General features: G+C 47.7%; 2 protein-coding genes across 5 annotated transcripts in view; one reads left to right on the forward strand and one right to left on the reverse strand.

The window, feature by feature from the left end:
* Positions 1–16,516, forward strand: part of LUZP1 (leucine zipper protein 1) — a 30,580-nt gene extending 14,064 nt beyond the window's left edge. Inside the window, exons 2-4 of one of the 4 annotated variants that reach the window (XR_007770874.1) lie at positions 8,360–8,527; positions 10,357–10,482; positions 10,580–10,665. Coding sequence is in view for 3 of the 4 variants with exons in the window: in XM_050932301.1 (XP_050788258.1) it covers positions 8,360–8,527; positions 10,580–10,663 (252 nt within the window). In the remaining variant the exon portion in view is untranslated. Of the gene's footprint in view, positions 1–8,359; positions 8,528–10,356 lie in introns of all 4 variants that reach the window. The other 3 variants (XM_050932301.1, XM_050932300.1, XM_050932303.1) reach the window with 3 other exon arrangements.
* PTAFR (platelet activating factor receptor) overlaps positions 1–21,515 on the reverse strand; it is a 566,600-nt gene that overhangs the window by 419,074 nt on the left and 126,011 nt on the right. The gene's annotated exons all lie outside the window — the stretch shown is intronic.

Below are 21,515 nucleotides of genomic sequence, written 5' to 3' on the forward strand. Positions count from 1 at the left end.
GAAGATGTTCCAGCTGGTATTTTAAATGGGATAGAGGGATCTTGGAAGGCTGGAGATCTAGAAGAGAAAGTTTTTTCATTGAATTGAGATTGTGTGCAGGGAGAGGTTTCGGGAGGAGAGACAGATAAATAAAGAATACATGATGGCATGGAATACAGGATTTTTTTGCTTCTGTTTGGAAAAAACACATCTTACATGCATGGCAGAGCTATGAATGTGTTAGCAGTGCAGCCCAAATGAAGCTTTTACCCAACATCACACATTTGAGTGGTCATATACTTAACATCTTGAGTCCAGCTTTCCAGACCTTGGAGGGATAGAAAAGGTCTGTAGAGCCTAACCTCAAAGATCATGAGTCGGATCTCAAAAATTATGTGGTTAGGTTAAGTGTGAGCCTTTCCCAGCAACTTTGAAGGCTAGCAACATTTTTTTTAAATGAAAGCTGAGCTTTCAAAACTAGCTGATAAACCTAGGGTGCCCTTTCTCGGAGGCGACATGTATCTGCAGTGGCTCAGGTGTGAACACTAACCTCTGGCCTTGAAATAGCCCTCAGGAGCAAGGCACAACTTCAACCTACAAGGCATTGGCTTTGAATTGATTAATCTGTAATGATTTGGAATGCACAGGACCTTTGTCTGTTAAGCTTGTGAGGTGTCTAATTGAGGAGCCTTGCCTAGCCTTGGCTTCCTCTCATTTGCAAAATGACCCTCTCTCCCTTCTCCCTTGCTTTCATAGATTCCAAGGCCAGAAGGGACCATTGGGATCATCTATTCTGGCCAACTGTGCAGCACAGGCAAGAAACCTGCCGCCAAATAATTCCTAGAGCAGATCTTTCCCCTGCCCCACCCCCACCTCACTAAAGAAACAGTATAACAGTGAAACCTTTCTGAACCTCTTGAGAAGAACAATGAACCCTCCATTGGAGGCAATCAGTTGTAAGAGCCATAGGTCATTGGAAGCAGGTTCCTGAGAGAGAAAATACATCACAGAGAGATGTTCTTAAGTTCTTTGGAAGACTCTTAAAGCAAAGTGCATAAAAATACAACTTACAAACACATTCAAATCATTTACAGCCCTCTCTGTAGCAGAAGGAACCAACTTAAGAATACACCCAGCATTTAAAAAAAAAATAGTGCAACTGTTAATTTCTTCCTTCACATTTCTGAGCATGGAGTCACTTTAGGATGCAAACCTGTTCTCATTCCTGAGAGCAGTTTTAGTCATATCATACTCACACACACACTTCCTATGGGAGGCAGGGGGTAGGACTGGCAACCAATAGGTATGACAGAGCAAAAAGATGGGAGGCAAGATCTTCGGCACACCCCAGCAAACTCACAGTCCTAAGGGATTAGTTCCCTAAGAGTGAACACTGTGTGGAGAGACGCTTAAGAGCATGTTGAAGGGCAAAGTTCAAGCCTCCAAATCCTAGAATGAGCCTGGTGTCTAGTTCAGAGCCAATGTTTGGTGGTGGGATGGCCTTCCAAGGAGCGAAAAACCAAAGTAGTGGGGGAGAATAAAATCTGCCTGAGTAAGTACAGATGTGAACGAGGTGGAGGTTCTCAAATGTGCCTAAGGGATTTAGGGCCTCAAGTCCCATTAAAGGTCAAGGACAGTCAATGGGGCTTGTGCTCCATCATCCATTTGGCACTTCTGAAAATCTTCCTGAGCTCAATAGGCTAGAAGAGCATCCAAAAGAAGTGGAAATCCTACTCAAACACCAGAATTAGACTGGGACGAAACTATGTTGCTTTCATCCTTGTATAACGGGGCCAGATTTTTAAAAGTATTTAGGCATCTAACAATGCAGATTGGTGCCTAGCAGGATCCTAAGTACCCAACTCTCATTGATTTCAGTAGATTTCAAACTTGATTTCAGTGGGAGTTGGGCACCCTGACCTTTTGGAAAATCCTACTAGGCACCTGTCTACATCTTTAGGTGCATAAATACCTTTGAAAATTTGCCTCTTAAGTTCTTTATAAACAGCAGTGGAATTTTGTTGGCGTTTCAGAGACAGTCCACTATGTCAGTGTGGGCAGCCACAAACCATGATATGTGGAGGACTGCAAAATGACTCAACTCTCTGGAGGTCTTCGTGCCTCGAACATCGCTAATAAGAATGCTATGGCTTGGCTTGATCGGATTGCATACACCAAAAAATAAATATTGTAAACAGAATTTATCTTCCCAACACCTCAGAGGTGAGGTGGTATTCCTAGCGGGGGTGTTTTTAAATCTACAGGATACCAGTGTATTAAAAGAATTGGCCAAGAAGTTTTCTGAATCATTAATGTTGATTTTTAACAAGTCTTGGAACACTAGGGAAGTTCCAAAGGTCTGGAACAATGCTACTATTGTACCAGTTTTTTAAAAGGGTAAACAGGATGGTCCAGGAACTATAGATGGGTTATCCTGACATTGATTCCTAGCAAAATAATGAAAAAATAATGGAAAGGCTGATACAGGAGCAGGTATAATAATTCAATTGATAGCAGGATACCAAGGGAGGAAAAATATCTTTTGAAGTTATTTGTCTTGTTAGACTGACTTCACGCTTGGTAAGGCAACTTACATCTTTTCATGTATTTGTACCTGCTCCTGTATTTTCCACTCCATGCATCTGATGAAGTGGGTTCTAGCCCACGAAAGCTTATGCCCAAATCAATTTGTTAGTCTCTAAAGTGCCACAAGGACTCCTCATTGTTTTAGCTGATACAGACTAACATGGCTACCACTCTGAAACCTGTTAATATAATATACTCCTGTAGACTACTGGAAGGCATTTAACTTAGTCTTGTATGACAGGCTGATTAAAAAAGATTAGCACTATATAAAATCAACATAGTCTATGTTAAATAGCTTTAAAAGGTAATTGTAAATGTCATTCAATGAGGGTGTTTCTAGTGGTGTCCCACGGGCTTCTGTTCTTTATCTTAATGATCTGGAAAAATATAAAATCATTGCTGGTAAAGTTTGCAGATGAGATAAAAAATTAGAGTGGTAAATAATGATGGGGACAACTGAACTGGATTGCTTGGTAAATTGGGCTAATTTGAACAACATCAGTTTTAATACAGCCAAATACAAAGTCATACGTCTAGAAAGAACGAATATAAATCAGCCTTCCAGGATAGGGGACTGTACTCTGGAAAGACGTGACTCTGAAAAGGACCTAAAGGTTATGGTAGATAACCAACTGCACTTGAGTTCCCAGTGTGAGGCTATAAGGGGTCCCTGGATGTACAGTAGGGAGGTGGTATTACCTCTGTGTAAGACCTTAGTGAAACCATCACTAGATACTGTCTAGTTCTGATGTCTGTATTTCAAAAAGGAAGTTGTCAATGATGGCTGGTCTTCAACAGAGGTCTCCCCCATCCTCACTGAATGCCCTAACTGCTGGGCTAAGAGTCAGTCACTCTTTTTCTGGTCCAGTGACTAATTATTTATACAGAGTGGAACAGCATCAACAGGCAAGACTAGAAGAGACATACTTCATGCTAATCCCCAGCCCAGTGGCTAGGGCAGCCTGAAGGGAGATGGGAGTTCAGATCCCTGCTCCACAGCAAGCAGAGAGGGATTTGAACCTAGGTCTCCACTCCAAAGTCAGTAGGTGGGCTGAAGGCTATAAGGGGGAGGCAGCACCAACACCTGCATTTCCAGGATCAGCATTGTTTAGCACAGGGCTCTCAGCATGCCTGCCAAAGTGAGGCCCCTAAGACAAGATAGATGGGCAGAGTTGGCCCTAGGTGTTTTGCCAACCAGGGTGGAAAAACCCAGCCAAGTGATGTCACACACTCCAACTCCATGGTGTTGAGTTGGTGCCCCCAGAAATTGGCACCTGCCTCTCCAGCTGGCCCTGTCGGCATAGGAAGGCTGAAATTGAGGCTGCTGCCAGGACTCATGTGAGAGAGGTACCTAGGTGTTAGGACTGAGGTGACTGTGTGCATACTCAGTGGCAGTTTTTAGGTACCTCAGTGACTTTGCAGGTGGAAATCTAGGTGTCTACAGGGTTAAATGGCAGCTGAGTGGGGGTTCTGAGGATCTAAATGTTGGATGCAGGCATCTGAAGTGTCTGTTAGGGGCCTGAATTCCTTTGTGGATCTAACCCTTTCTGTTCAAAGTTTCTGCTGTGGGAGTTGTGCTGGGGAACTAAAGGGGGGTGTCCATTGTCTCCTTTAATCTTCACATTAGCCATGGATAAGGCTACATTTTAGTTACAGGTATTTTTAGTAAAAGTCATGGACAGGTCACGGGCAGTAAACAAAAATTCACGGCCCAAGACCTGTCCATGACTTTTACTAAAAATACCCGTGACTAAATCTTGGGATGGGGATGCCACGGGTGCTGTGGGGAGGCAGCCTGGGGGGGGCCATGGCCCCAGTCCCTGGAGATGCTGGGAGGGAGGCAGCTGGCACTGCATGGCCTGGGACCCCCACAGCTCCCCAGAAGCAGAACCATCCCTCAGCTCCTAGGTGGAGATGTGACCAGGCAGGTCTGCGCATTGCCTCCACTCCAAGCACTGGCTTTGCAGCTCCCAAAGGCAGCACGCAGGGCCCCCTGGCCATGCCTCCACCTAGGAGCCGAGGGATGTTGCCGCTTCCGGGGAGACCTTCTCCCCCCCAAGGTAAGCGTTGTCCAGAGCCCCTACTCCTTCCTGTGCCCCAACCCCCAGCCCTGAGCCCCTCATCCAAACTCCTGTTGCTGCTGGGGGAAGGGGGGCCTAAGGCTGCCCCCACAGCAGCTGGTGCAGCTGGCCCAGGGGCTGCCCGAGCTGCTCAGGCAGCCCCCAGGCCAGCCACTGCAGAAGTCACAGAGGTCCCAGAATATCATGGAATCTGTTACCTCTGTGACAAACTCGCAGCCTTAGCCGTGGAGCCTATTGCACAGTGAATTTATCACAGGAATAGAACTTGTAAGAACATATCAGCTGTAATCACCAGGGATGTGATATTATTTGTATCTAACCCAAACAGCTAAAGAAATCCATGACTTTAGGAAAATGAGGGGCTTTAAAGTAAAATGTTCTAAATTTGAAGTGCTGTCTGTGAATTTGCCAGTCTCTGAGAAGTCACCCTTCCAGAAAACATTTGATACAAATACCTGGGAATCAGATCTCAAAGTGCCTAGAAGAGCTCCATGATTTCAATATCAGACCACTACCTCAGGAAATGAGAAAAGATTTGGAGTGCTGGGGGAAGTATGCATTTTCTTGTTTAGGGATACTAGCCACACTCAAAATGAGTATTTTTTCAAAGGACATTCTTCTTGTTCCAGAATCTTTCTGTAATCATCCCAGATAAAACTCTAGCAAGAATACACAGAGTGGTGGTGGTCATAGATTCCAAGGCCAGCAGGGATCATTTTGATCATCTTCTGTGGTCATCCTGTGTACACAGGCCAGAGAAACTGCCCTAGCTTTTACAAAAACAGCCAATCTTGATTTAAAGATGGTCAGTGATGCAGACTCCACCACAACACTGGGTAAATTGTTCCAATGGTTAATTACTCTTACTGTTAAAAATGTACACCTTATTTCCAGACTGACCTTCTCTTGCTTCAACTTCCAGCCATTTCTCTGCTAAATATACGAGGCTAATCTGACGCCTACTGAATTAAACCAAACTCTTCAGAGTTAGTATATAATAATTTTTCTTTAAAACAAACTAAATACATAAAGTTATGTTTATGTGACTTGAATGTTGCATAATTGCAACCACAAAGTCCAGAAATGGAAAAGTTGTTCCAGTAGCAACATTTAACCAGATGCATTGCACACGTGGAGTATATTTTAATTCTGCGTTGTTTGTTTAAGAGGTAGTTTAGACTCCCATCTTCAAAGACAGCTGCTCATTTTAGAGTATCCAGTTTTTGGCTACCTGGCTGAAATCAATAGGAGCTGTAGACGTTCTTCATCTCTGAAAATCAAATATTAGGGCCCAGATCCTCAAAAGTGCTTAGAGGCCTATCTGCCTCTGCAGGTACCTAAGCACACCATTGAGATGCCACTGGCATTTTGAAAGCCATGACTCAGCTGACGCCTAAGTGCCCTGGGTGCCTAAGTTTCCACTGGTCACACCGAAGAACTAACTCTGCCCCACAACTATTGAGCTGCTCTGAACCCTCGCTGAAGCCCTATAGCCCCCGAAGCAGGATTCTCAAACTATGCAGGGAATTCCTGGCTTGCTATTGGGGCCTAATCCAGTCAGCATTCTCTGATCAGGTCTAAGTCCTGATACCAGTCAGACCAACAGCAGGAGGGCTGGAGGCAAGCCACTAATAGGCAGCAGAGAGCCTGCAGAAGAGAGCACCAGGACCAATGGAAAATGTAGAGCAAGCATGAGAAAGGTAGCAAGCATGAGCAGGAAACGGAGAGAGAGAAACGGTTACAGATGCTCAGACATGGGCTACCTAAGCAGCTGAACTGGCTTAGAGCCCTGATCCTCAAAGGTATTTAGACACCTGTCATGGTATAATTCCCCACTCTGAACCTTAGCGTCCAAAAGATGGGGTACCAGCATGAATTCCTCTAAGCTCAGTTACCAGCTTAGTACTTGTAGCGCTGCCACCAACCAGGAATTCCAGTGCCTGGTACACTCTGGTCCCCCCAAAACCTTGCCCGGAGACCCCCAAGACCCAGACCCTCTGGATCTTAACACAAGGAAAGTAAACCCTTTCCCTCACCGTTTCCTCTCCCAGGCTTCCCCTCCCTGGGTTACCCTGGAAGATCACTGTGATTCAAACTCCTTGAATCTTAAACAGAGAGGAAAATTCACCTTCCCCCCTCCTTCTCTTTCCCCATCCCAGACTCTTCCTGAGAGAAAGTAATCCTGGCACAGAGAGAAATCAGCCTCTCTCTCCCTCTTCCCTCCTTTCTCCCCACCAATTCCCTGGTGAATCCAGACCCAGTCCCCTGGGGTCTCACCAGAAAAAAAAAAACAATTAGGTTCTTAAACAAGAAAAGCTTTTAATTAAAGAAAGAAAAAACAGTAAAAATTATCTTTGTACATTTTTTAAAAATGGAATAGGTACAGGGTCTTTCAGCTATAGACACTGGGAACACCCTCCCAGCCTAAGTATACAAATACAAATTAAAATCTTTTCAGCAAAATACCAATTTGAACTCCTTCCAGCCAAATACACATTTGCAAATAAAGAAAACAACCATAAGCCTAACTCGCTTTATCTACCTAGTACTTACTAGTCTGAACTTATAAGAGCCTGTATTGGAGAGATTGGAGAGAAACCTGGTTGCACGTCTGATCCCTCTGAGCCCCCAGAGTGAACAACCAAAACTAACAGCACAGCACAAAAACTTCCCTCCCTCCAGATTTGAAACTATCCTGTCCTCTGATTGGTCCTCTGGTCAGGTGACAGCCAGGCTTACTGAACTTGTTAACGCTTTACAGTCAAAGCGATATAAAGTACTTCTGTGCTATTAACTTTTCTTATCTGTTTATGACAACACCTAACTCCTGTGGGAATTAGGTGCCTAAATACCTTTGAAACTCTGGGCCTAGATCCCTAACTGCAGGAGAGCATTCGTGGCTGAGGATCCTCAGTGGAGGGAGATGCTAGGTAATCCAGGTCAGCCACTTAAGCATATATACCCCATTCTTCTCTCTACCCGTCTCCTCAACCTTTTGCTCCTGGCTGGCTTAGACAGCTCCCTGCTCAGCTACCTGGTTTCTAAGAACCCCTTCTTTAAACACCTACCGTATGGCGGGTCTGGGCACCTAGCATGGGCTGAAATGCAACAGGGTGGCAGAGCACCTAGGGGTTACACATTGCAACCCTGATCAGAGCAATGCTGAGGTATCTCTAAGGATCTGGGCCTATGTGTCTAATGCTGGGCACCCAAAAAGGGAAGCCCCTCGCTCAGGGCCCACTTCGAAAAATGTTGGCTTCAGAACGCTGCTGTTTATAAATATTAATTGAAAACGAACCAGTTTGCCCTGAAGCCAAGTTAATGGTGCTGTTGCAGTTCTAATTTCCATATTTCTTGCCTGGTTAAACTGTTTTTTTGACTTTGGAACCTTGTCATTGCATCAGTTATTCTGCACTCTGGGTTTGCTGTGGGAATACATGGGCAGCAGGTCATTTGCTGATGATGCAAAGTTATTTTCATCAGTAAATCTGACAGAGTTCTGTGAGGTTCCCCAGAAGGCCTTATGCCCTCTGTGAGACTGGACAGCACAATGAATGGTGAAACTCACTGTGGGGAAGTGGGCACATTAGCTAAATTAGCCATGACTTCTCCAGTGCTGCACACCTGCAGGACTCTTGGAGGCAGCTAAAGTTCTGGGTAGTCTCTGGTGTATTAAACAGCACAATCCAACCTTTTTGCTCCTATTACTACAGGAGGAAAGCAAAGATTTTGTTCCCACTTCCAGAAGAAAACAGTATGGCTCTTTTGAGCAGCTGTCCCAGGCGGAGACTTCAAAGAAAAGGCCAACCTCCCAGGTAGAGCTGCAGCAGCGCCCTGGAACCAGCCCCCATGCACAGCTGGGCTGCAAAACAGAGGACCAGGTAGGTCAATCTAAGTGCTATTCTAAAGAGAACTAAACTGGTCATAAGGCATAAGGCTTTTGCTTCAGAGATTTGAAAACTCGCTGACTTTCACCCTACAGCCAGGTCAGCCCTGGGGCCACTGCTGCAGGGTTGAGGGTCCATTCCTGTCCATGTGCTTGGGGTAGGCGGATCCTTCCGACCTCTTTTCACACGGGGGACAGGGTCACAGGGGTATAGATAAATGGATGGAGGGTCAGGTGGCTATTTTCGCTCCCTGTGTGATTAGGGGTGAAGAACAGTGCTGGAGCTGCCCAGAACTCTTTCTGTTCCATGTTCATTAAGAAGCAAACCCAACAGATTGCAAGTCAGTCGGGATGACATCCTATTTTGCCTCACTCTGAACTTTCCTTTGGGTATAAGCTTGTGTGCAGGGTTTCTTCCCATTGATTTTCATTTATCAGTATTTGGAGCAGTGGGTGGTGAGGAAATCGTCTCTCACAAGCACCACTTCCTTCCCCATACAGAGAACTCAGAGGGGATTTGCATGAGCCTACACTGCACTTTAACACTCATGGCTGGTCCATGGCAGCTGACTTGGCTTTGCAGGGCTTGAACTGCAGGCCTGTAAAAATTGCAGGCTTGGGCTTGGGCTGGATCCTGAGCTTTGGGACCCTCCCCCTCATAGGGTCCCAAAGCCTGGAAGTCAGCCTGAGCCCAAATGCCTACTTAGTGATTAAACAGCCCTGTTGCCTGAGCTCCGCAATCCTAGGTCAGCTGACATGGGCCTGAGCACATGCATGGCCAAGCCTGAGAAACACTGCCTGGGAATTCGTCAAGATATGAATTTTTTGACAGTTGGCTGCTGTTCCTTCAGAGCCTGTCTGCACTGGCACTTAGAGATGCATGGCATCTGTCCTGAGTATGCTTTTTTCGACGGATGCTGTTAGCAAAGTAAACACTATGTAACTTAATGTGACTGCTGTGAAAAGCGACTGTCCAATGGCATCATGGGGCTCCATGACTTGAGATCAGATTTGTCTAATTTGGAAATAAGAAGACATGTTTTATAACTGTCAATGCCACCAACTCCCCTTTGGATCTGAGAGTCAAGCTGAATTCTTTGCATTCCCTGCATCATCACCAATGGTAATTGTTCTGCAGTCAAAGTATTCCCACAGGGACACCTTAAGGCTAATGACATTGCACGGGTGTCATTAGGATCATGATCTGCAGAAAATGGGGCTCCACAGATTTAGCTGAGGGCTTATTTTGGCCCTGCAGGGTCACCTATTACTGGTGATGATGCACAAGATGAACCCAGTGTGATTCATAGATCACAGGCTGCCTTCTTGAGGCTGGCAGCCGGAAAACCCTGAACACTAGTGCCCAGGTTATATCCACTGGGAAACAGGCCAGGTCCCTAAGGGAAAAATTCCATAAAACTGAGAAAATAGCAACTACAAAACTGTGTGCTCCTTCTGTAGCTCAAGGAGGCTGATTTAACAAATATGACTTGTCCCTGGACAAGGCCATGGTATCCCTGAGAAGCCTAAGGATGAGATGGGGCATGTCAGAGCTGTTCCAGTGTAAATACAGAAAAGGGGGTAGGTTCCACTGGCCAGATCTGACCCTGTCTGCTCCCTCTGAGTTGCCCTGTCTGGTGCATGAGGCTGTGGGATTTGCTCCCCCCAGGGGAAGGTAGGAGAGGAGGTAAAGGGAGAGGGTTTGGAGGGTGGTGGCTGTCCAAGAGAAGTTGTGATGTTTGTTCCTGTGGTGCATACTGCTGTTGGAGGGGAACAGATCTCTGAGCTGCTGAGTATGTGATGATGTGGGGTTCTCTCTTCTAGGGCATTTCCCGCTCCTCCCGGATGACATCTAGGAGATGAACTTCTTTCCTTTCTCCAAACGAACACTCCATTTCGTGGGGCAAGAGCTAAGGATGTTACCAGCTGCATGGGTGTCATTCCTGCCTTGTAAATGCGACAAAGCCTTCAGCTAGCCTGGAATCTGTTTTCTAATGTGATTTGTGTGAGACAGAAGATTAACCAGCACATTTTCCTTCTCTGCCAGGAAGGTGGCTGCAGAGACTTCTCTCAGGGGAACCCCATTTCTCATCTCTGGGCTGAGACTGGATTTGTCTCCACAGGAATATAGGTCTGTATGGAAACTCTTCTGGGTCCATGGCCACTGCTTCTATATAGCCTGCTATGATACTTGCAGTACAAAAGAGAACTCTACATTAACCACTGTAATTTATAAAGAACACTAGAGCTACCCCAATGGCCACAATGCAACTGGCTCTCACAGATGCTGAGCACATCTGAATTTTCAAAAGGAACCACGTCCTTCCACATCTGAAAGTTTTCAGTGTCATGATGAAAGTTTGCATTACTCTTAATCTGCCTCTGCTATTGTTCAGTCAAAACACCTTGCACCAGGAAAGCAAATGAGTTCCCAGATCTCTTCAACCACATGTAGGAGGAACGCATTCACCGCAGGTCACATCTGTGTGCAGAGAACATTGCTTAGAGAGCTTGTTCACCAGGACTCCTGCCACAGGCCTGGCATGCCTTGCCACCCCATTCCTCCTTGGCCAGAGATTTGATAATACAAGGCTGTTTACTGAACCAAGCATAACAGCAATGAATGCTTCCCCCAGCTTGGACCTGGCTGCCTTTCAGCCAGAGCGCTGTGCTCCCACTGCCCCCCTCTCCCACCTTAGCTGCCATGCACAAAGGTTCATGAGTGGAGCTTTGCACCTTGCACTTGAAGGCAGAATCCTCCTCTCCAAGACGGGCTTCTCTTCCTTCCCAAAAGGCATAAATGAGCATTGAGCTAAGCTGGGATTGATATGCTCAGGCCATTGTCCAGCCTTGCCAGGAGCCATCCTGTGCATCTCCCTTCTGGCCAGAGGCTGTTCTACCTTCTCCCTACTACCCCTCTGGACAGGGGCTTTTCCTTACCCCTCCCTGTTACCACTCTGGACAGGGGCTATCCCATGAACCTCCCATCATGCTTCAGGACAGGGTGGTTGCCTGAACCTTCCTGTCTCCCCTCTGGCCATGCTGGGAGCCATCCCATCCTGGCTAGGATCGAGGCACAATCAAAGACTATAGGCGTGTGTTTCCAAGGTTAATATCCTCCGCAGAGAGAGACGGGGAGGGGGAGGGGACAGAAGCAGACTCCATTGCACTGGCTATTAGTGCTGCAAGGCACCCAGCCCAGTCTGTGCCGTGATCTCGTAGTCTGTTTGCTCTCAGGGAAGGCAGTTTGCATGTGAACCACAGATGGGTACAGAGCTCTCATGTTCCCATAGGCAACCCCATCCCTGTCCCATCTTCCCATCCCCAACTCACATATAGAAACAGCTGCTCTTTTCCCCAGACCTCTCCTTTAGCCATCAGGAATGGCAGCCCCTCCCCATAGGAGATCACCAGTGGGCCCAGCCAATCCAGGGGCTGGGGTTAGGGAGGGAGGCTGGAGCAATAATAGGAGAAAAGAAGAGGAGCCTACTGAGCCCTTATCTTCTGCACCCACTTAGCCCCCATGCACTGTCACTGGGGCACTCTGCACTCTGGGCCAGGGAGGACGGAGTCCCTGTTGGGTCCTAAGAAGCAACATTGCCTTCCCCTCATGCTTGCCACTGGGTCTCCCAAGCACCTGGAATCCATGGAGGAGCTCAGCCTGGGAGGCTGCTGGATAAGGCCCAGCTCACTCAGAGCCCTGTGCTTGGCCTGTCCAGTACAATGCGAGGGGAGGATTCATTGCCTGACATTCATGCCCTCAGCCCCACTCCAGGAGAGCTGAGCTCATTTTGTGGCTGCTTCCTGCCCATGCTGCAACCTTGTATGGTAAGGATAGCAGAGCCAGGCATGCCCCAATGACAGGAGTGTCCTGAGCCTACGTTGTTGTGGGCAAGAGAGGGGGTGATCTGCTCCCAGAACAAACCACTTATTAGGTGACATCTCAGGGCTGGGGAGCAGCCTGTCGCAGGTACACACACCAATTCCCCTTGGGGCCCACAGCTCCATCCCTCTACTTTACACCATCTGCTGGGCAAAGAGAGTTCTGCAGACTCCTCAGCCTAAGCTTTGAGGCAGCTGCAGTAGGCTCTTTGCTCTCTGCTGGTAGGACACCCTTGCGTGTAACGGTTTCCTCCTCACTCTCTCACAGCCACCATGAACCTCCACTGAAAGGGAACGAGGCTGGAACTCAGTGTTTGCCGACAGTGTTAATGCTCCACTCAATTGCCATGTTTGTCCCTTCCACAGGTGCTGGGGGAGGGTTTAGCCTTCACTTGCCTTTTAAGCTGAGCACGTCCTGTCCCACCACAGCTGGAAGCAGCAGTGCTCTGAACACTGTACCATCACTGGACCCAAATTCCCAGTGTACCCCACAGGAGGCAGCACTTTATGAGCAGTAAGGAAGAAGTGCTCCCCAGGCCAGCTGCTGGACTGGCAGCAAAGGGTCCTGGCTGGTTTCATTCTCTTGGGAAGTGTGATTGCACTTGTGTGTTAACTCCGCTCTAAGCATAGTTAAAGTCACAGTACAAGGTTTTCTTTGTATGCTGATAATAGACCAATCCTTCCTCTTTACATCTACCCCTCTTACTTTCCCAAGGTTCATGGCTAAAATTTTCAACAGTGCTGAAGTCACTTCAAAGCCTAAATCCCACTGCTGTCACTGGACCTCATGTCAGCAGTGAGTTGGGCCATGTCATCTGTGGTAAATGGCTCCCTGGGCACCAGCAGCATGTGAGCCTCTCCTACAAAGGCTTGTTCTGCTGCCGTTTGTGCCTCTATCCTGGTCCATGCATTAGCTTGCTGCTGGCTGAGCCTGCCCCTCTGCGCAGGGCTAGGGTAGCTCTCTGAGCCTTGCCACTCATGCAGGGAACTAGCTGAACCATTCCCATGGCCACCAAGGGGTGTTAGCCTGCTGTAGCTGAGCCCAGCCTTGGTGAAGGTGTCTGTGCTGTGGCTGTTCCCCTGCTGGACAGCCCTTCTCAGTGCCCTCGAGGGTCACATACCCAGCATAGACTCTGTGGTTCCTTCCAAGCCTTTCCTCATTCAGGCACTGCCTCGGCTGAATACAGTGCTGCAATAGGCATTCATTTCACTCCTTACTGGGGTAGCTTTGAGGTCATCAGATGCTAGTCTTGTACTCACAAGTCCCTGCCTTGTCCTCTAGCCCTCACAGCCTCCCTCCCTATGATGCTGTGCAGCAAAAAGTCATTTTGACCTTGATCCAATGAAACTCCTAAGTATGTGCATAACTTTCAGCCCAAGTACAGTCCCACTAACTTTAGAATGAAAGCTGCACACATGCATAGATAATTTGCTGGATCAGGGCCTTGGGCAAACCCAGCCAGCATAGTCTGCAGTGATCTCTGGCCTCGCCATTCCTCAAGCCACATCTTAATGCCCTCATGTCTCCTGCTCCTTTCAGTCTGCACAGAACCTGGGCAGGAGGCCTCATGTTCTAATTAGGCAGAGTTCACACAGCTCCTCTGTATGCTCCCATTGAAGCCAGAGGGGGTGTTGCCACACATGTCACTGAGAGCAGGAATGGGGCCATGCTAACTTAGATGCAGTCATCCAAGCACTGGGCAGTGCCCTTCCTTAGTCTACCTGCAAACAGGAATTCCCCATTTGGACAGCCATAAAACTCAAGCCTCACAATCAGCACGGGGGCAGCCCACCACTGAAATCCAGGTCAAATGCGCCCACTGTCCTTTCCCTCTGACGGCCTTGTCACCAGAGCCAAGGGCGAATGCAGTGAGCCTCATTGTTAACTCTGAATGGTGCCAGCTCCCATCAGAGCCTGTCCACACACCTGGCATCAGCAGCCTTTCAGCAGCGGACTAGGAGCACTGGAGTGTCCAGTACCACTTCTGCTCTCCACAGGAGGGTCCTGTGGAAGCCAGACACAGTGGATCGAGAGCTGTCTCCTTAACTCCAGGGTCCTGGGGCCCAGAGAGATGAGCAGATAAGAACTTGTCTTCATTTATCCTGGCCAGTAGTTTGGACTGTTCATTCACTACTTTAAGTCATATTATTTGGATCCCTGTTCTCGAACAGAAACAATCTCACTACCATTTCACTGGTTGTAAATAATGAATGTAAATGTCAGTAACTAGGTTGTGGGTTGTCTTCTTAATAAATCTGAGATTAACTCTGAGCGAGAAATCCTCATTGAAACCTAATGGGGACATATCCCCTAAACCTGAGTGCAATAGGAGCTGATTGTATTATTAAACTAATATTAATGATTTCAGGAAACATGACATTTTACTCAAATTGCACACTTTTGAGAACAGCTGTAAAATAGAGTAAATATTTGTAAATATTGTCAGCACTGGGGAAATGTTGTTTGTAATTGTAGCATATGAATATGGTGGGGTTTCCGTGGACTTGATAATGCTGAAAATGTGAATCAGACATTCAGAGAATTCCAAAGTTGTAACTGTATTTGCTGCCTGTGGGAGTATGTACTGGTTGTTCTCGTCTCCCAAGAAACACTTGAAGAAAAATCCAACCCTTTATATGCAGACCACACCTCCCAGCTAGAGAGGAGGTTTTGGAAAAACTGGTATTTACCAAGGGGGTTTTCACACTGCCATGGATAGCCTCAGACCAGGCCTGCTTCAGGCACCTCTTGGCAGGACCGGCGCTAGGGGTTTGAGTGCCCTAGGCGGACAGCGATTTCGCCGCCCTGCGCGCTGGTCCCGCGGCTCCGCTGGAGCTGCTGCAGTGGTGCCTGCGGAGAGTCCGGTGCTCCGTGGCTCCGCTGGAGCTGCCGCAGTGGTGCCTGCGGAGGGTCCGGTGCTCCGTGGCTCCGGTGGAGCTGCTGCAGTCGTGCCTGTGAGAGGTCCACCGGAGCCGCGTGAGCCCCCACCGTCCGCAGGCACGACTGCGGCAGCTCCAGCGGAGCTGCCTGCCGCCCCCTCTGGCAAAACGGCACCCACCATTTATTCTGGCGCCCTAGGCGATTGCCTAGGCTGCCTAAATGGTAGTGCTGGCCCTGCCTCTTGGACTAGGTGGTTCAAGAGTAGCTCCCTTCAGCTTCCCTAATGTCTGGAAATGAAACTGCAGCCATCCTTGGGGAGGCGTTGAGCAAGGTATGGCCCCTCCAGTGGCTCTGGAAATTCAAGAGTCTGAATACCTGATGTTCTTTGCTGTCTCTGTCCATCAGTGGTGGGAATTGTCAGATACCAGCTCATTAGACATGACGGGCAACAGGAGGGCTGTGATGCTGAAGATGCTCAGAAAAGCAAGGAAAACACAAGGAATAGGCTGCAGGTGGCTCCCGTGGGTGTTTGGGGGGAAGGATTTACACAGAGTGAAGAAATAGTTACACTAGTGTGCACCTTTAATAGAATTAGCCACAATCATCCCACCCATGTGCATAAAGACCATTTACTGCACAAGAGGTGAAGAGTGATGTAGCCGCTTTGTAGGGCATACAGCACAAGGGATCATCTAACTCTTCCTTGATTATTTCAGTGTGCATTGGGGAGGCACCTTTGTCTTGCTGCCATTCAGCAGCTGAGCACTCCAGACAGTGTGGGATGTATTTTTAAGAGACTAAATACATTTTTTGTATTTGTAGATGTTCGATTGTGGAACTGGGTCCAGTCATGATGTTACAGGCAGATAGTAAACCAGGTCTCTTTTTCTTTTCACATATTACTGCTAAGTTATGTGAGTCCAATTCAAGTTAATTCTTTTCTGAGGTTCTGCTATTCACAGTTCCTCTCTACTCCAGACAAGAGAGCTACCAAGAGAACTACCAGCACTGTCCTGACTCTCACAAAACTCATGTAAGCATGTTCAGTAGGGGAAAGCCTGTTCCTTCCTCTCCACACTGCTTAAAGATGGTGCTCACCTCCTACCAGTTATATAGCGCTCCTAGTCTGCATGCCAAGTTTAAACACAGTTGATCTGCATGTATCTCCTGACTAATGCTGTCAGCTCTACAGTATGTAATCAATAAAATTATCCCTTTGTACGTGTTATTGGGATATGTGTGATTTGGGGCTGTTGTTTGTGACTTGGTAGGTTTTTGGCTTCTCCGTCTATGGAGTTGACATCCATGCTCCCTCTGCAGAAGATGAGCAGAGGCTTTGTGAATTCCAGTGGGGCCTGATTCGGGGATGTAAGTGCCTAAATTGGCAGTTAGACACCTAAGTCCCTGTGTGAATCTAGCTCCAAGTGAGTTTAGGCACCTACAGGGTTCAGCAGGCATTTTGTGAATCGCAGTGGAGCCTGTAACTGGGACTTAGGCGCCTAAGTCTTGTGTTTAGACCCTTAAATACATTTACGAATCTAAGCCTAAAAGCCTTTAACGTGTCAAGCTCAGAGGAGTTTGGAACAGCAAAACCATATCACCTATGTAAAGAAGGACAGACACAAATCAGTCCAGTAGTTTGAGAGGGAAATACTGTACCCCTTCTAAACCCATCACAACTTCATTAATGTGGAAAAAAAGAGGAAAGAGGCCAATAAGCAACCCTGATGGCCTCCCTTTGTGATGGAAAATAGAGACAGATAGGCTCACCTTGCCCACCTAGCCTAACCTGGGTCAGTTTGGCTAGGAAGGGCTCTCAGATGCTATATTAGCTTTGGCTCTATGCTAGCCCTCACAAGGTTCTCCCAGAGATGATGTCGCTAATTCTCAGGACCATTTCTGTCATTTTTTTTATAAAGAGGAACAATAATACTGGTGGACCAAGTTGGTGGAAAATTGCTGTATTAGTTAGATAAAGGTGGTTTGCCTGGCCTGCCAGGCGTTCTTCCCCACCTGAGGGGCAAGGTGGTGCAGGTCTTCACAGACAATACTGCCACAATGTATTACATCAGTGGTCAGGGACAGGGTGGAGCCAGGTCATCAGCCCTTTGCCGAGAACCTCTCAACTTTTGGGACTTCTATGTGCAGCATGCCATTCATCTGGTGGCCATGCACCTGCCTGGGACCAGAAATGTGCTAGCAGATTGCCTCAGCAGGACCTTTTTGTCTCACCACAACTGGCTAGTACGAACTTCCGAAAGTGGGGCCCTCCCCGGGTGGACTTGTTTGTGTCCCGTCAGAACAGAAAATGCCATGTGCCCTGTTCACTCCAGGAGATGGACAGGGGCTCCCTGTCAGATGCTTTCTTGCTCCCATGGTCAGGTGCTCTGATGTACGCCTTCCCTCCGGTGCTGTTGATTCATAGAGTCCTTGTGAAGAGCAAACAGTACAGGGTGAAAGTTATCCTGGTAGCCCCCAAGTAGCCTCACCAGCAGTGGTTTGGCATGCTTTTGGACTTTTCAGTAGCCACCCCACTGCGGCTCCCCTTCTGGCCCGACCTGCTGTCACAGGGCCACACCAGTCTCCTGCACCCAAACCTAGAGGTGCTGTACTTGTCAGCATGGCTATTGCATGGCTGAATGCGGAAGAGCAGGAATGCTCCACCTGGGTGCAACAGGTCATCTAGGTAGCAGAAAGCCCTCCACTAGAGCAACTTACCTGGCCAAGTGGAAAAGGTTCATTGCTGGGCTTTGGAACGATACATCTGAGCTGAGCAGGCCTTGCTGCGGGTTATCCTGGATTATCTTCAACACCTCAAATTTAAGGATTTATCCCTGTCATCGGTCAGGGTCCACCTGGTCATTATTTCGGCTTTCCACCTTCCATTCCAAAGCAAGTTGGTCTTCGCTCATGACTGTTCTTGATAGATCTGGACATCTTTGCCCTCACATCCGGGACCCTGTCCCTGCCTGTCATTTAAATCTTGTCCTGTTGAGGCTCATGGGGCCTCCCTTCAAATCTCTGTCTTCCTGCTCTCTTTCTTTTCTCTCCTGGAAGGTTTTGTTCCTGGTGGTGGCTACTTCCACCCACAGGCTGTCTGAGATCAGGGCACTTACTTCAGAACCACCCTATATGGTGTTTCTACAAAGATAAGGCCCAGTTGTGCTGCCCAAGGTAATTTCCCAATTTCATACTGGGCAGGACATGTACTTACCAGTCTTCTTTCTGAAGCTCCATAAATCCAAAGAGGAGAGCAAGTAACATACCCTGGATGTCAGGAGGGCGCTGACCTTCTATATTAACAGTACAAGGCCATTTCTCAAGACAACACAGCTGTTCGTTGTGGTGGCAGACAGGATAAGTGCTTCACTTAGAATAAAAGAATCTCATGCACTGTTACAGGCTGGGGACCAACTGGCTAAGTGGCAGTTCTGCAGAAAAGGATCTGGGGATTACAGTGGATGAGAAGCTGGATATGAGCCAACAGTGTGCCCTTGTTGCCAAGAAGGCTAATGGCATATTGGGCTGCATTAGTGGGAGCACTGCCAGCAGATTGACGGAAGTGATTATTCCCCTCTATTCGGGCACATCTGGAACATTGCATCCAGTTTTGGGCCTCCCACTACAGAAAGGATGTGGACAAATTGGAGAGGAGGGGTACAAAGAATATGGAGCTAGGCTGTGCTCAGTGGTAGCAGATGACAGAACAAGGAGCAATGGTCTAAAGTTGCAGTGGTTGGATATTAGGAAAAACAATTTCTTTAGGAGGGTAGTGAAACACTGGAATGGGTTACCTAGGGAGGTGGTGGAATCTCCATCCTTAGAGGTTTTTAAGGCCCAGCTTGACAAAGCCCTGGCTGGGATGATTTTAGTTGGTGTTGGTCCTGCTTTGAGCAGGGGGTTGGACTAGATGACCTCCTGAGGTCTCTTCCAGCCCTAATCTTCTGTGATAAAAGGACACCAAGTGCCTGCTCAAAGGATTTCATCCTGACTCACAGCCTGCACCTGATACTGCTATGAGCTGGCAAATGTGCCTCCATCAGCGATAGTCAAAGTGAACTTCACTCGAGCGCAAGCATCATCATCAGTCTTCTTGACTAAGGTGACAGCCCAAAAGATCTGTAAAGCTGCTAACTAGTTGTCTGTCCACACATTTACGTCCCATTATGTGCTTACCCAGCAGGCCCGGGACAATGCTGGCTTTGGCAGGGCAGTGCTGCAAGCTGCAAGACTCCATTGGCACTGCTTGTGAGTCACCTAGAATGGAATTGATAGGAGTAAGCACTTGAAGAAAAAAAAACAGTTACCTACCTTTTCATAACTGTTGTTCTTTGAGATGTGTTGCTCATGTCCATTCCATTACCTGCCCTCCTGCCCCTCTGTTGGAGTTGCCAGCAAGAAGCAACTGAGAGAGCTTAGGGTCAGCGGCACCTGATACACTGACACATAAGCGTGGCAATCAATGGGGTGCCACTGCCGAGCCTACGGATACTGCTAAGGCAAAAATCTCTGACGACTGCACACATGGACGTGTACACACCTAGAATGCAATGAACATAAGCAATACACCTCAAAGAACAACAGTTACAAAAAGGTAGGTAACCATTTTTTCCTTCTCTACCACAAATTGATCAATCCACAGCAGATAGGGATCACACATCTCAAAGAACCTCCATTTACAGATAAGTAACCTCCTCTTCTTCTTTGAGTGATGGTCCCTACTCTGTACAAACAGAGAGCCCAAGACGTCTATATATGATATAAGGCCTGAGACCTGAACTAAAGTAGTTGGGGTTGGTCCTGCTTTGAGCAGGGGGTTGGACCAAATCAGTGGTCCCCAACCTTTTCGTCTGGCGGGCACCAGACGAAGGACAGTGGCGGCGGTGGAGCATCTGCCGAAATGTCGCCAAATTTCTGCGGCGTTTCGGTGGCGACGCCTCTCAATGATGTCACTTGTAGGCAGAAAGTGGTGTCATCGAGAGGTGTCGCCGCCAAATTTCTGCTGCGTTTCAGCAGTGACGCGTCTCGATGACGCCACTTGCTGCCGACAAGTGATGTCATCGAGAGGCGTCGCTGCCGAAATGCAGAAATTCGGCAGCATTTCGGCGGATGCTCCACCGCCAGCCAGGATGCGGGCGTTGGGGACCCCTGGACTCGATGACCTCCTGAGATCTCTTCCAACCCTAATCTTCTATGATTCTGTGGTCAAGCCTTTCTGATGTAAAGTAAAATGAAGCAAATGTCAGGCTGTGAGCAGAAGACAGGCCCTATTATAAAACATCCCTGCTGGATCACAGAACCTGGCAAGAACAGGGCTGATATTGCAAAAACACACCCATTTCTGAAAAGTACCTGGCACAGGACATTCATGCAAACACATTCTACAAGTGTGATACCAGAACACCCTGATACGAAGTGCAGTATGAACACATTCCTCAAAGATAACAGGAACACATTGGTCTCTCTTACAGATAAGTCAGGATGACAGCATGATGTATAGAGACGTTTTGATCAAACCAACACATACAGCGTGGTAACTAACCACTTCGGGGCAATACATTACTTTTTTTATCAGTGTTTAAAAGAGGTCTTAGAGGGAGTGTCTTTGTTGGGCCAGATCTCCAGGGAATGGAAAGTACTGCCATTCACTAAGCTGGTCCATAGTGATGATCATATATGTGTTAGTGGTCCTGTAGGGTCTACAGGATACTGGGACTGTGCTTCATTAATAATAAACCTAGCCAGGTGCCTTCACTATTGAATGAAGTGTTATGGTCTTATGGGGTGGTCTGATCCAGATGTGGTGTACCGGCTATCTGCTCAGAGCTGGGACAGCATACCGAAAGAACACACCCAGAGCCAACTACTGACAACACTAGTGACCCAAACTGCTGATCTGGTAAGTAAACAAGCTGTCCTATGCAGCAATCGTGAGCTAACATGCAGGGCTGGTGCAAGGATATTTTGCGCCTTAGGCGAAACTTCCACCTTGCGCGCCCCTCCCCCTTCTCTCACCCCGGAGCATCACTTATTATAAGCTTTCAAAAATGAATACTGCATAATGTGGCATTATTAATTAGAATTAATACAGAGAGGGAGGATTTGGCCCATGAAACAATAACTGTATTAAGATGCGGCCTGTGAAAAAGTTTGAGAAACCTTGACTTAAATTTCTTTGGTGACATGATGTAATATTCTGTATTGCCAACTTCAAACATTC

Source organism: Gopherus flavomarginatus, chromosome 22, assembly GCF_025201925.1.
Source record: "Gopherus flavomarginatus isolate rGopFla2 chromosome 22, rGopFla2.mat.asm, whole genome shotgun sequence".
NCBI lineage: Eukaryota > Metazoa > Chordata > Testudines > Testudinidae > Gopherus > Gopherus flavomarginatus.